This window comes from Solanum tuberosum, unplaced genomic scaffold, assembly GCF_000226075.1.
Source record: "Solanum tuberosum cultivar DM 1-3 516 R44 unplaced genomic scaffold, SolTub_3.0 scf00154, whole genome shotgun sequence".
Classification (NCBI taxonomy): domain Eukaryota; kingdom Viridiplantae; phylum Streptophyta; class Magnoliopsida; order Solanales; family Solanaceae; genus Solanum; species Solanum tuberosum.
In genome coordinates, this window is record NW_006239079.1 from 944,591 (window position 1) to 960,946 (window position 16,356).

General features: G+C 36.3%; 1 protein-coding gene and 1 pseudogene across 1 annotated transcript; both read right to left on the bottom strand.

Moving 5' to 3' along the window:
• LOC102599942 (probable (S)-N-methylcoclaurine 3'-hydroxylase isozyme 2) lies at positions 1 to 1,516 on the bottom strand (annotated as a pseudogene).
• Positions 1,517 to 3,476: 1,960 nt separating this feature from the next.
• On the bottom strand, positions 3,477 to 5,573 carry LOC102583096 (probable (S)-N-methylcoclaurine 3'-hydroxylase isozyme 2). Its single transcript, XM_006353290.2, has 2 exons — positions 4,554 to 5,573; positions 3,477 to 4,410 (listed from the first exon to the last, which is right to left on the bottom strand). Exons 1-2 carry the CDS (start codon positions 5,412 to 5,414, stop codon positions 3,811 to 3,813), a joined length of 1,461 nt encoding a protein of 486 aa, XP_006353352.1. The 5' UTR covers positions 5,415 to 5,573; the 3' UTR covers positions 3,477 to 3,810.
• Between the last annotated feature and the right edge of the window lie 10,783 nt (positions 5,574 to 16,356).

Below are 16,356 nucleotides of genomic sequence, written 5' to 3' on the forward strand. Positions count from 1 at the left end.
ATATTTTATCTTTTACCCTACCTTTTTATAATAGCTCTATTTTATACTCTACTTTTCTCGTATGTTTATCATTCAAATTATATATGTGACATTATGTAACAATAGAAAATAATGCAATCTATCAAACCATTGCTATAACAATCTGTAAGTGAAGGTACATATGGTATATGGGGAGGGAAAAAAAGATACACATATTATATAGGAACAACCAGTAGAGACTTTTCTTTCTGTAGAGTAACACCAAACTTTTCTTTCATATCTAACTGCTTTGGATCCTCATCATTGGGTAGTGACCACTTAAAGTGATGGATCAAACTAGCTAAAATCAAGTGAACTTCTTGTCTAGCAAAGGGTAAGTCAGGGCATATTCTCCTCCCTGCACCAAATGGTATGAACTCAAAATATTGACCCCTCAAGTCTACATTCGAGTCAAGAAACCACTCAGCCCGGAAACATAATGCATCTTCCCATGTTTTAGAGTCGCGCCCTATTGCCCAAACATTCACAAATAACCTCGAGTTCTTTGGGATGGAGTAATCCATAATCTTACACGTCTCAGGAGCACGACGAAGAATCAAGAAGGGAGTAGGCAGATGGATTCTCAATGTTTCCTTGACACAAGCAGCCAAATATGGAAGTTCACTGATGTTTGATTCTGTGATTATATCAGTTTCTCCGGTCTTGCTTGTAAGCTCAGCTTGAAGTTTGTGCATAGCGCTTTTGTTCCTTAGCAATTCTGTCATTGTCCATTCAATTGTTGAGGAAGTGGTGTCAGAACCTGCAATAATTAATTCCTGAAATTGAAGAATAAGATTGTACCATATCAGTCTCAATCATTTTTGATATATTTCAGTCTGCTTTCTCAATTCCTGAATATCCAGAGAGGATAGAAATCTGATATATTTGGCATAGCTCCCAACTCTAGCAATTTTCTAATAACAAGTTTGATCCCACTGGTTTTCGTTTCATAATCCAAATCACATAAATCTTTTGAAAAAAAAGGTTCCCTAACGTTTTAAAATGGTACCAAACAGTTTCAGAAATTTTCACAGTTTCCCCTTTCTTGGAGCTAAGAAAATATATCATTTCAGACACTTTTTTTCTTTCTGAGAGCAGCCTGTGACTCTACCGCTTTAGGTGAGAACAAATGTGTCCGACAAAATGCGCATAAGAACTTCCAGTGATTGCTCAAATCACTGGACCAAACAATTGAGTGTTGATCAATAAGAGAGAGTTTATATGGAGCAACGCTGGGCACAGACCGGGCTGAGAGAAGACAATCTTGAGTTTTGAGGATTTCAGCTGCGGAATCAGGGGATGAAGCTACCACAACCAGTTGAGTCCCCAGCCTGACAGAAATTAAGGGCCCATGAATTTTGGCAAATTGTGCCAGGGAAATATGAGGATTTTTTCCAATCTGGAGAATATTTCCTAGCAATGGCCATGATGGAGGTCCTGGTGGAAGGTTTAGAGATTTTTGTGTGAGTTGTTTGTAGATGAGTAAGAAGAATTGGAATCAATATGAGGAAAGATGCTGGCAGCGGAAACTCAATTGACAACAATGGCATACCACATACTGAGCAGATAATTTTATAATTGGTCAATTGATATATAAAGCACAAAAAAGTGAATATTACTCACTATGATAATACAAACTATTCCAAGTTGCAATTTCACCGACCAAATATAGATGACTTTTTCTCCCTAAAGAACCACCTGATTTTTTCCATCAAGTTGACATTGAATTTACGCAGAATTGAAAGCTTATAATATTCCCTCTTAACTTCTCTTAGTTTGCCTATTATTTTTCTTAATGACAATGTCAGCCTGTCTGGACTAGCATGTGCACATTTCAACAGTTTTATCAAGTATTCACTACTTTCAAAAGTCACCTAATATTTTTATCGAATACAAATTTCCACTCTATATGTATCTATGAGATGGAGTATGAAATTATATTCACTCACTTTAAATTGGGTATTTGTTTCCTTCCCTTTCCTGCTAGGATTGGATATCCTATATTTTACATATCCATACGATTTAGTAAAATGTTATCTTGGCAACACAAACATTATTGGGGAAAATCCAACGCCCCGAAAAACTAAGTGTTCCTCTGCAAGGTTCGTCCATTGAGAGTGAGTCAGGGACTAAGATCAGGCTGAAAGGTGTAGTTGATGGACAACAAGTGAAAGAATTACAATATATCGATAGGCATTATAAAATGTCGTTGGTGTCATGGATCTTCTATTTGTAAATCCTATTTTATCCATGGATACTTATTTTATCAAGTTCAAATTACCCTCTGAGTGAAGCTGCTAGTTGAAGTGCTTTTTTTCACAAAAAAATTCTTCCGAAGATTCTTTCAACCATGCTCTTTAGAATAGCCACTTACTCTCATTCACTATTAAACTTTAACTTCATGGTTGGTGTCTTGCTTCCTCTCATTTGTGTCCAATGGTTTCTCAGATGAACTAACAAATTGCATACATATTGGCAGTAATAAAATCACTATTAAAGGGATTGTTGTACTTGTATTGGTCATCTAAACGCTACATGTCTCTTTACTTATTGATTGTCTTCCGAAGGTTGTTTAATTTGTCTTTATTCTGTAATTAACAAATCAATATTGGGGAGTGATTGCTCTGTCTATAAGTTTATTACCATCCTGTCTTCTCAGTAAGGTCTAAGTCACTGACTTTGATGATGATGCTTCAACAACGTCTTTTGGGCATACATGTGGACAAGTCTGGATTTTTCGTATGACTTCAGCATTTTGAATAAGACTGAAGAAGGTGGCTTTGGAGCCCTTCTATATGCTGCGCTGAGAGGCAAGGTTAGTTCAAATTTATATTTTGCACCAGTGACGGCAAAAGTTTGTCTATTTGTTGGTCAAAATATGTGATGAAACCAAATCTCACTGATTTCTTCATTTTTCATCCACACATCTGAAAAAGTTCTACTATCAGTCGAAGTATTTTTTTTTATTTTTTTTTTATAACCGAGAAATCCGTCTGTGACCCGCCCTTTGGACCAATCACAGCCTTCTAAACTCGGTGGATAATGGGCCCGCCCCTCTACCCTTCTCCACTTAAATACCGGGCTTCGCTTTGCATGGTGTGGGGCTTGAACCTGCGACCTAAGCCACAAATCCTCCACCTTCTGCCACTTGAGCTAGGCCTTGGGGGCTACTATCAGTCGAAGTATTTAAGATAACCTGTTATAGATATAACATTATCTCTGTTGTTTCTTGATGAACCTACATTTGATATTGATTCTCAAGTGCTTTTAGGGTTGTTGGAAAAGTTCAAGACATTGCTAAAAGTAGTAGCATAGTCCTCATGACCATCCACTAGCAGGTTGCACATGGCTGGTCTATGAGGTAAGAAATCCATTTTTTCTTGATACAACAGTTAGACGAATTGCGGTTGCCTTGGAAGAAAGGTTAGAATTAATGAGAAACCACTTAAGTATCTCTATTTCCTGAAAAATAGTACATCAATTTGGCTAAAACATAGTCCATCTCCAAATAAAAGATTTATTAACAGATGTTAGAAGATTATTTTCCTTCTAAGTACATAGTAAAGGACTGATTATAATATGCAACCATGCGGGTTACTACAAGTTACTTGAAGATAATCTCCTCCTATGTAATGCAAGATGATCAATTCTTCCCTATATTGACAGTTCCCTTGACGTTCATGTTTGCAGCTGTATTCAGGCTTCCACCATCAGTATCTAGAGCGGAGAGGAAGACCACTACACTTTCTTGGAGTGGAAAACATTCCATCACGGGCATTGACCCATCTAGTATTACATAGGGACAACTAGTAGAGACTTTTCTTTCTGTAGTGTAACACCAAACTTTTCTTTCATATCTATCTGCATTGGATCCTCACCATTAGGAAGTGACCACTCAAAGTGATGAATCAAACTAGCTAAAATCAAGTGAACTTCTTGTCTAGCAAAGGGTAAGCCGGGGCATATTCTTCTCCCTGCACCAAATGGTATGAACTCAAAATCTTGACCCCTGAAGTCCACATTGGAGTCAAGAAACCGCTCAGGTCTGAAAGATAATGCATCTTCCCATGTGTTAGAGTTGCGCCCTATAGCCCAAACGTTCACAAACAACCTCGAGTTCTTTGGGATGGTGTAATCCATAATCTTACACGTCTCAGGAGCACGGCGAGGAATCAAGAAGGGAGTAGGCGGATGGATTCTCAATGTCTCCTTGACACAAGCAGCCAAATATGGAAGTTCAGTGATGTTTGATTCTGTGAGTATATCATTTTCTCCGATCTTACTTGTAAGCTCAGCTTGAAGTTTGTGCATAGCGCCCTTGTTCCTTAGCAGTTCTGCCATTGCCCATTCAATTGTTGAGGTAGTGGTGTCAGAACCCGCAGAAATTAATTCCTGAAATTGAAGCACATGATTGTTCTCAATCATTTTTTGATAAAAAATTGATATCCACTCCATCAAATTCTCCTATTTGCAATAGGGCTCAAGCCGAGTATATTAGTTCTATGAAATTAATCCAAAGGGGATTGAGAAATTACCATCAATAAGATATCGACCTGTAAATCCGAGAATCCACTATCAATCATGACATCCAAAAAATCCGAGCTACTACGACTAATTGCCTGCCTTTTTTCCTTGACAATATCACTCCAGATGTTGAACAATTGATTCTGATATATTTCAGTCTGCTTTCTCAATCCCTGCAAATCCAGAGCATCAAATAGAGGATAAAATTCTGATATATTTGGCATAGCTCCCAATTCAACAAATTTTCTAATAACATGTTTGATCCCGCTGGTGTTCGTTTCATAATCCAAATCACATAAATCTTTTGAAAAGAAAAGGTTCCCTAACGTGTTTAAAATGGTTGCAAACATAATTTCAGAAATCTTCACGGTTTCCCCTTTCCTAGACCTAAGAAAATGTATCATTTCCGACACTTTTTTCTCCCTCAGAGCAGCCTGTGACTCTACCGCTTTGGGTGAGAACAGATGTGTTCGACAAAATGCCCGCAAGAACTTCCAGTGATTGCTCAAATCACTGGAAAAGACAATTGAGTGTTGATCAATAACAGAGAGTTCATATGTAGCAACTTTAGGCACAGATCGGACTGATAGCAGACGATCTTGAGTCTTGAGGATTTCAGCTGCAGAATCAGGAGATGAAGCTACCACAACCAGCTGAGTTCCCAACTTGACAGAAATCAATGGGCCATAAATTTTGGCAAATTGTGCCAGGGAAATATGAGGGCTTTTCCCAATCTGGAGAATATTTCCTAGCAGAGGCCATGGTCTTGGACCTGGTGGAAGGTTTGGAGATTTTGGTATGAGTTGTTTGAGAATGAGTAAGAAGAAGGCAATGAAGATAAGAAAGGATGCTGGCAGCGTATAATACTCCATTGAATTACACAAGTTGTCTTGCTCATCTACCTAATATTGGTGACTTTTTCTCCCTTTAAGAAGCACTAAGAAACGATAAGGTATCTCCAAAGTACCGCACCTGGTTATTTGGAATTAAAAGCTTACTATAATATTCCCTCTCAACTTCTTTTGGTTTGTATGTTCAAACTAGTATGTGCGCATTTCAACAGTTTTATCAACTACTAGGTAATTTACTCGTGTTTCGCACGAGGATAATTAATATTTCTAAGTTTTTGAACAACATTTCCAATAATCGACTGTTATAAGGAGAAAAAAAAATTTAGTAGGTTTTAAGAACATTTTAACAGAAATTAAATGATTTGACATTATCACATATCTCAAGAATTGTAAATATATAATGAATGATTAAAAATATCTTGATATCTAATGATTTTTATCTTTTACATAATTTATCATAATATATGTTTGATGATATAATTGTCTTGTTAAAATTGAGTGATGTTTTTATGTAGCGATTAAACATCATTTTTTCTATTTTTTTCTACATGAAAAATATACAATCTGATAATTTTATGGTTACTTGTGAAAAAAAATTATGTGAAAGTTCTCGATAATCATTATTAGTAACAAATAAGTTAAGACCGTTAAAAAATGTACACCACAGCAACATTAATAATTTTTTTAGAAACAATTTACTTGTCTGAGGTCAAACCTTCACCACTTTTCGTTATTGTTACTTTGTTACTCTAACAAAATTTATAGAAGGAGAAAAACAAATTTGAAACAACGGCAAAATAATATTGTTGATCCTTTTAGAGATTCATTCTTCATTAAACTGCAGCTCTGAAGGCCCTTCTAGATGCTTCATCAATGCAAGTTTATGACTTTTTCAGAAATATGTATGTATAATTGTTGCATTATGAAAATACAAGTAGATCAAAATTTTGGATTCTAGACACATGTTAAAGAAATATTCTCGAACATTAAAAAATAAAAATTGAGTCTAACCTAGATAACTTAAACGCTCAACAATGATTTGTGACATGAAGGATAACAAATATATGTTAATACACATATCCTTTGTAGCTTAAGATATTACTTTTATTTAGAGTAGGTTTTGTTTCATATTCTTCAAATTAATCTTGTCGAAAATAGTCATAACTCACACAAAAAATATTTAGAAGAGCCGAATGAGAAGGAAAAAAAGAAAAACATTAAAAGAATGAAAGTTTTGTCCAAATGAGATCATATACATACCAAACGAAAAATAATCTAATACAATTTTAAGGAGAGAACAGAATAGCGAGAAAAAACATACATTAAAGGGAGTAAACTATGAGATATCCAATGATGATAACAAATCATTCTAACCAGAAAAGTTTCAATGTTTGAAAATAACATACCTCAAAAAATTGACGAACACTTCAATCAACTTTCAATCCTTAGAGTACCCAGAATATCCACAGATAAAATTTAGTAAAAATAGATAACAACAACATAACAACCAAAAAACATGGGCATGCAAAGTTATTAACTGTCAAAGGATTTTCTAAAGAACACAAAATCTCATCCTTGTATTTGAAGGAATGACGTTGTTGATGAAGAAATTAGAGATTTGTAAGGGCTTCTTTTATTGTACCTCAACTATTTTAGTAGAGAAAACTTGCTTGAATATTTAATTAATGTTTGTTATTTAATCTGTACTAACAAATACTTATAACAATAACTTTGCATAACATAAACAACAAACTTTAAAGCATGTACTCAAAAATAATAATTAATAATATAAGCATAAATTAATGACTGTAAAAAACATATCAGGATTTGTAACAATAGAATGAAACAGAATGGAAAAAATCGAGCCCACTGAATGCACAGTGTCCCCTTAAGAAAATTATTCCCCTCTAGTACCCGAGGTTTAAAGGAATAAAATCGCTCAGGATAGAACGATATTCAACAGAGTATTGATACAAAAACAATGGTGTCAGTGAGCCATTCAACAGGAGCAAAATACACAAAAAATTTAACTGTCCAAAAGAAGAAGAATAAGAAGTTCAAAATTTTCATTGTTTTAAAATGAGAGGAAATTCCTCTATTTATAGACAACAAAGGGTAGTGTGAACAAATGCTTATTGTGTCTTATCGGAAAGGTCACAACTCTTTGGAAAAGTTACAATCCTTTGGAAAGGTCACAACTCTTTGGAAAAGTTACAATCCTTTGGAAGGTCACAACTCTTTGGAAAAGTTACAATCCTTTGGAAAGGTCACAACTCTTTGGAAAAGTTACAATCCTTTGGAAAGGTCACAACTCTTTGGAAAAGTTACAATCCTTTGGAAAGGTCACAACTCTTTGGAAAAGTTACAATCCTTTGGAAAGTCACAACTCTTTGGAAAAGTTACAATCCTTCGGAAAGGTCACAATATTTTATAAAAGTCACAACTTTTCATAAAAGTCGCAACTTTTCATAAAAGTAACAACTTTTCATAAAAGTCGCAACTATTCATAAAAGTCACAATTTTTCATGAAAGGGGAAGGCTAGTTTTGGAAATAAAATAAATTAAAAGGAAATTCTGGTGTGTGGTGGTGCCACATAGGCGGGCCTAGGATTTTCTTTTATATATATATATGATTGCTACTTTTAATATTGGGTAATTTTGTCCAACAAAATTAAGTTAGATTAAAAAAAATTATTACACTCTTTTAATACTTAAAAGTGAATTTAATACCACGTGTAACATCACTCTCACAGTATGTGGAGTTTTATACTCGCCACCGCATCAACGATACATCAGCGGCATCGCCATGTCAGAAATTATAATTTTTTTATAATTAACTTTTCTTTTGTTAACTATATTTTACACTAATTAATAGAAACTAATTAGTAAAATTCTCTAATAATTATATCTTCTTTGTAGCAAAATTGCAAAGAAGAAACTTTCTACAATGGCCGCCAAGAAAATTGTCCGAAATTCAAAGTTGATTCGTGGAGTGGAAGAATTTCTTCCGTTCCAAAATGAACCACAACAAGACTACTTCAGTTTCTTCCATGGATTGATCATGAAAATCGAGCTTTCAATTGCAACTTGTTATCATGTTTTCAACCTGAATTAGAAATCAAGGTTTTTTACATGTCTTTATTGCTATCATTAATAACAGATATTGGCTATTTACATGTATAAATTACTCTTTACATATCTTTATTTCTATCCTTAATAACATAGTAAATCGACGAATATGACAACATAATTTACTTATGGCAAAGACAAGGTTACACTAATTTTCCTTTAAAACATGCTTTGAATAACTAAGAGAAACACATCAATCCAACAAAGGATGATTGCAGGATTTGAAACAAACTTCAAAATTCAGGCACAAAGTAACAATTTCAGAAAAGCAATATGATTTTTTCTTTAAAACTAGCTACGGGTTGCCTAATTGGAGTTGGTTGTTAGCACATAAGAAAATATCCTAGAAAGATCATGACGCAAAGTACACCATAGTCGTAAGTCGTAACATGGCGTATAGGATCCTGGGAGACCCTATACAAGCCACTTATCATGCACTTACAAGATAATAGAATCTTAAAGAAAGAGTTCAAAAGACATTTTTGATTCATAAAGAGTTTGATAAAAGTAGCGGAAGTCGTCTCAAAGCCATATATTACATCAAAATGAGTGATTGAGACGTAACTCATACATCACATACAAAAACCGAAATAAAAAGGCATGAAAGCAATAAAAGAGTCTCGGTCCTCAGAACATGAACACTCACCAATCTTCAAAGTCTAAAAGGGATCAAGAATTATAAGCATCACTCTTAAAACTCATGTCAAGTGTTATTGTTTAGGGTGTGTCCTATTAAGGGTTAGGTCTGCTAGGAGATTGCCTTGTTAGTGATTGCATGTTAGCACACATGGAAAGAGCACATAGTAGGTTACTCGCTATATCAAGCATTATATCGTCCTAAAATTCATTGTCAACAATAACGGCCTACAAAAGTGTTGCTAGGCTAGAGTTTGAGTTTGAGTTTGAAGCAAAACATCAATAACGACTTTCAATAGCGCTTTCTCATGCTATAATCTTATTGAATGTGAGCTTACTAGCCATGTGAGAGCAGTTGAGGGAAGAATCGAGAATGAAAGAGATACAGAGGAAAAAATGAATTAACCGACTTACTTTCTCATTATCCCCAAAGTTCTATTTATACACAGCTAACAACTAACAGAAAATTAATTACTTGGTAACTAACTCACTAACAAACTTATTAACAAACTAACTACATCAGCTAATTATATACAATATTCATTTCATCACTCCCCCTCAAGTTGGGTGATGGAATATGTCCAACATTCCCAACTTGAACAACATATCACTGTGTAACTGCTTTCCTAAAGCCTTGGTGAAGATGTCTGCCATTTGTTCTCTGCTTACTATGTAAGTAGTTTTGATAAGCCCCTCCTGTAGTCTTTCTCTGATGAAATGGCAGACTATTTCTATGTGTTTTGTTCGTTCATGATACATGGAATTCGAAGCAATTTGCATAGCTGCTTTATTGTCACAATGGAGCTCTATAGGCAGGTCAATCTGAGCACCAAGTTCCTTTAATAACCCCTGCAACCATACTAATTCTGCCACTGTTGTTGCCATACTTCTGTACTCAACTTCTGCTGAACTCTTTGAGACTGTGTTCTGTTTCTTGGACTTCCATGATACCAAAGATTCACCAATTTTAATACCAAAACCTGTGACAGATTTTCTGGACAGTACACACGATGCCCAGTCTGCATCACAAAAGGCATTGATTCTACTTGACCTTGTACTGCTCATAAAAATCCCCAAACCAGGTTGCCCCTTAATGTAACTTACTACATGTATTGCTGCATCAAAATGAGACTTCTTTGGGGCATGCATATACTGGCTCAAATGTTGCACAGCAAATGAGATATCTGGCCTTGTCATGGCTAAGTATAGGAGTCTCTCAATCAATCTTTGATACACTCTTCTATCCTCTAACTCAGCATCACCAGTGATATTAAATTAAGTGGCATACTCTAGGCTTGTCAGTTTCTGATTTTACTCAAGAGGAGTTGTAGTTGGTTTTGCTCCAGCTAAACCACACTCTGACACTAACTTTAAAGCATACCTCCTTTGATTCATTAAGATTCCACCCTTTGACATTGCAAATTCAATGCCAAGGAAATACCTTAACTCTCCGAGATCCTTCATTTTGAAGTTATGATGCAAGATGTCTTTTGCTTCTTGAATTAATTTCTCACTATTTCTAGTGATCAAGAGATCATCCACATATACCAAAATGATTGCAATGCTACTAGTAGCATTTGTTTTAGTAAACAGTGAGTAGTCCAGTTTGCTTTGTGTGAACCCTGAGTGTGTGAGAGCATTGGTTAGTTTCAAATTCCACTGCCTACTGGCCTGTTTTAAACCATATAAGGATTTGAGCATCCTACAAACTTTGTTCTCCCCCTGGCTGCCAAAGCCGGGAGGCAGGGTCATGTACACTTCTTCAACCAGATCTCCTTGGAGGAAAGCATTATAGACATCCATCTGGAAAAGGGACTAACCTGACTGAGCAGCTAGAGCCACAACACATCTGACAGTGACCATTTTAACAACAGGAGAAAAGGTGTCATGATAATCCAAGCCTTCCTATTGAGTGAAACCTTTTGCAACCAGTCTGGCTTTATACCTCTTAACACTACCATCATCTTTGTACTTGATTTTATATACCCATTTACAACCTATAGGTACTTTGCCCAAAGGTAAATCAACAATTTCCCAAGTGTTGTTGTCACTGAGGGCCTGTGTCTCTTGGTCCATAGCAAGGATCCAACCACTGTCCTTTACAGCTTGTGCAAAAGAAGAAGGTTCGGTCATGGAAGAGGATAATGTGGAAAGGTAGAACTTGTAAGAAGGAGTGAGATTAGAGTATGACAGGGAAGTAGAGATATGATGTGGGGTCTTGGAAGAGGTGATATAGTCAGTGTGCCAAATGGGAGGTTTGATGGATCTGGATGATCTTCGTTGAGGGACAAGAGAAGGAAGGGGCAAAATAGGTGGTGCAACGGTTTCAAGGGCAGGAGATGAGGAAGACAATGGTGGATAGGTGTGAAGAGGATCAGAGGATGGAATAGGAAAGCAATTATCTGTAGGATGAAGAAATGGAAGGAGAGGAGTAGGAAAACAAGAAGGATGAGATGGAGGAAGAGAATCAAGAAAAGTGTGTTTAGGATGTTTGAAGGGAAAAACAGTTTCTCGAAACGTAACATCTTTGTTGACAAAAAAAGAACTAGAAGCAATGTCATAAAGTCTGTAACCTTTTTGAGTGTCGGAATAACCCATGAAAATTGAAGGGATAGATTTAGAGGAGAATTTGTCAGTGACATTTGGTTTGGTGGCATAACATAAGCATCCAAAAACTCTAAGAAAATGCAAGTGAGGAACTTGATTATGAAAGACTTCATAAGGAGATTTTCCTGCTAAAACAGAAGAATGAAGTCTATTGATTAAGAAAGTAGCAGTAAGAACACATTTCCCCCAAAATTTTAAGGGCATATGAGCTTGAAACCTGAGAGCCCTTGCCATCTCAAGAAGATGTCAGTGTTTCCTCTCAGCAATGCCATTTTGCTGAGGGGGTATGCACACAGGTACTTTGATGGATAATGCCTAAGGAAGAAAAAAGGGTGTGACATTGGTTGTTGAAGAACTCCAGGCCATTATCTGATCTAACAGTTTTAACAGTTGCTGAAAATTGAGTTTTGATAAGAGTAATGAAAGCTGAAATGAAAGTCACAACCTCACTTTCATATCTCAACAAAAATATCCAAGTCATTCGTGTATAGTCATCAACAATGGTAAGAATGTATCTATGACTATTGTAAGTACATTGCTTATAAGGGCCCCAAACATCCATATGAAGAAGTTCAAAAGAGGCTACAGTTTTCTTAGTACTAGAATTAAAAGGTAATCTAGTTTGCCTTGCAAGGGGGCAAACATGACAAGAAGGAAAAACTTGATGTTGGAAAATAGCCTTCAGAGAGGCAATCTTTTGGAGGACAGCAACAGGAGCATGTCCAAGTCTCAGATGCCAAACAGAGGGATCAAGAGAGGATAAGGAATTTGAATTGAATGAGGAACTGGAATGAAGTGCAGTGGAACGTGATGGTTGCTTGGTAGATGATGGGAGCATGTAAAGACCTCATTTCTCCTTACCAATCCCCCCTCACCTTTCCAGTGCAAAGGTCCTTAAAAAGGCAAAAATGGGGATAAAAAGACACACACCAGTTCAGTTCTTTAGTTAGTTTGGAAATAGATAAAAGGTTATATGAGAATTGAGGAATGTAAAGGACATTGTGGATATCATGATTTTCACAAAATTGGACAGATCCAGTGTGAGTAACTTTAGTTGTATGTCCATTAGGTAAATGCACACTGCTAGAAACAGAATGTGCAGGAGTGGGGTTGAGTAGTGTATCCTTGTTAGCAACCATGTGATGTGTAGCCCCAGAGTCCATAATCCAGGAAACTGCATCATTACCTGTAGCAAAACAAGTATGGGATGTATTGAATGTCGAAGGAGCATTACGGGTAATACCTGCCATGTTGGATAAAATTTCCTGAGGTGCAGAATCTTTGTCAATCAGTTTCAGCAGATGATTATATTGATCAGGAGTAAATGTTGGCACAGTTTGACAAAAAGGACTATTATCAGGAGTAGGATCCCTAGTGGTGACCTAGTTCTCAATACAAGCCACATTATTCACATGAGGCCTTCTATTTCCTCCAGAATTCTGTGGTCTGTTATTGCCAGAGCTTTGATCCCTGAACCTTTTGCCATCTACCCCTTTCTTCTTAGTGAACTTGTAGTGTTGAGAGTACCCAATTAACCTATAACAATTAGCTCTTGTGTGATTTCTCAGGTGGCAATGATCACAGTATAACCCTGAGCTCTGGTTAGATTTATTGTTGTGAACTGAGTTAAGTGCAGTAGGATCATGAATCTCTAACTTCTGTAGGGGCAACACATAATTGGATATTAAACTAGACTGCATTCTCTGACTTTCATCCTGCATAATCATGTTATATGCTTGATTGAGGCTAGGACTAGGAATTATGAGAAGTATCTGACTTCTCGATTGAGCAAAGCTATCACTTAACCCCATCAGAAACTGCATAAGCTTTTGCCTCTCCATGTGTTCTGCATAAACTCTATATTTATCACACTCACATTCTGGTAATGGTACTAGGGACACGCATCTACCCCTTTCTTCTTAGTGAACTTGTAGTGTTGAGAGTACCCAATTAACCTATAACAATTAGCTCTTGTGTGATTTCTCAGGTGGCAATGATCACAGTATAACCCTGAGCTCTGGTTAGATTTATTGTTGTGAACTGAGTTAAGTGCAGTAGGATCATGAATCTCTAACTTCTGTAGGGGCAACACACAATTGGATATCAAACTAGACTGCATTCTCTGACTTTCATCCTGCATAATCATGTTATATGCTTGATTGAGGCTAGGACTAGGAATTATGAGAAGTATCTGACTTCTCGATTGAGCAAAGCTATCACTTAACCCCATCAGAAACTGCATAAGCTTTTGCCTCTCCATGTGTTCTGCATAAACTCTATATTTATCACACTCACATGATGGTAATGGTACTAGGGACACGTATTCATCCCAGAGGTTTCTCAACTTAGAATAATACTCGGAAACAGTGAATGTTCCTTGACTCATAGTGCTAATTTCTCGGTGAATCTGATAGATCCTAGTTAGATTGCGTTTGTCGAACCTCTCTTTCAGATCCTTCCAAACACTATGTGCATTGTATGAAACCATCAGGCCATTGGCCAATTCTTTCAAAACTGAATTGGTGATACAATCATGTTATATGCTTGATTGAGGCTAGGACTAGGAATTATGAGAAGTATCTGACTTCTCGATTGAGCAAAGTTATCATTTAACCCCATCAGAAACTGCATAAGCTTTTGCCTCTCCATGTGTTCTGCATAAACTCTATATTTATCACACTCACATGATGGTAATGGTACTAGGGACACGTATTCATCCCAGAGGTTTCTCAACTTAGAATAATACTCGGAAACAGTGAATGTTCCTTGACTCATGGTGCTAATTTCTCGGTGAATCTGATAGATCCTAGTTAGATTGCGTTTGTCGAACCTCTCTTTCAGATCCTTCCAAACACTATGTGCATTGTATGAAACCATCAGGCCATTGGCCAATTCTTTCAAAACTGAATTGGTGATACAGGATAACACAAAGGCATTACACCTCTCCCACTCATGTTCTAGATCTCCTTTGTAGTTTCTTTTCGACAATTTCCATCAATGAAACCTATTTTATTCTTCATGTGTTCTGCATAAACTCTATATTTATCACACTCACATGATGGTAATGGTACTAGGGACACGTATTCATCCCAGAGGTTTCTCAACTTAGAATAATACTCGGAAACAGTGAATGTTCCTTGACTCATAGTGCTAATTTCTCGGTGAATCTGATAGATCCTAGTTAGATTGCGTTTGTCGAACCTCTCTTTCAGATCCTTCCAAACACTATGTGCATTGTATGAAACCATCAGGCCATTGGCCAATTCTTTCAAAACTGAATTGGTGATACAGGATAACACAAAGGCATTACACCTCTCCCACTCATGTTCTAGATCTCCTTTGTAGTTTCTTTTCGACAATTTCCATCAATGAAACCTATTTTATTCTTCACTAACAGTGCTACTCTCATGGAATTACTCCATCCAGTATAATTCTCAATACCAGTAAGCTGTTGAGGAATTAAAATGCTACCTGGTGTATCTGATGGATGCAGATACAAAGGATTTCTGGGGTGAATATCTGTGAATCTCTTGATCTGTTCTGGAATTGAGGTATTCCTCTCCTGATTCGAAATTTCTGAGGAATCGACTCGAGCTCCAACTCCGTTCGCCATTATCGAATCAAATCGGTGATGAATTTATGATTTTCTGGTGAATAGGCATTACACCTCTCCCACTCATGTTCTAGATCTCCTTTGTAGTGTTCCTTTCGACAATTTCCATCAATGAAACCTATTTTATTCTTCGCTAACAGTGCTACTCTCATGGAATTACTCCATCCAGTATAATTCTCAATACCAGTAAGCTGTTGAGGAATTAAAATGCTACCTGGTGTATCTGATGGATGCAGATACAAAGGATTTCTGGGGTGAATATCTGTGAATCTCTCGATCTGTTCTGGAATTGAGGTATTCCTCTCCTGATTTGAAGTTTCTGAGGAATCGACTCTAGCTCCAGCTCCGTTCGCCATTATCGAATCGAATCGGAGTGATGAATTTATGATTTTCTGGTGAATTTGTGTTTTCCGGTGAGTAAATTATCGTCGGTGACCAACTGATCTTCCAATTCTCGAATTGTGCGGAAGAAAAAACTCTCTAGAACAGCTAGAATTTCATCGGAACCTACAACTCTGATACCATATTGAATGTGAGCTTACTAGCCATGTGAGAGCAGTTGAGGGAAGAATCGAGAATGAAAGAGATACAGAGGAAAAAATGAATTAACCAACTTACTTTTTCATTATCCCCAAAGTTCTATTTATACACAGCTAACAACTAACAGAAAATTAATTACTTGGTAACTAACTCACTAACAAACTTATTAACAAACTAACTACATCAGCTAATTATATACAATATTCATTTCATCAAATCTCCTGCAGAAAATTATTGACTAGTTTACTTTATATTGATTGATTGTAGTATAAGAAATTTATTTATTTAAAAAAATAATCTAAACTATATGATTAAGGATGGTTTGATAAAGATAGTATCTTAAGGTCAAACTAAAATGAGTAGTTTGTATTTATAAATTAAGATTCATATATATATATATATATATATATAAGAAAAGAAAGCCCGGGCCCAACATAA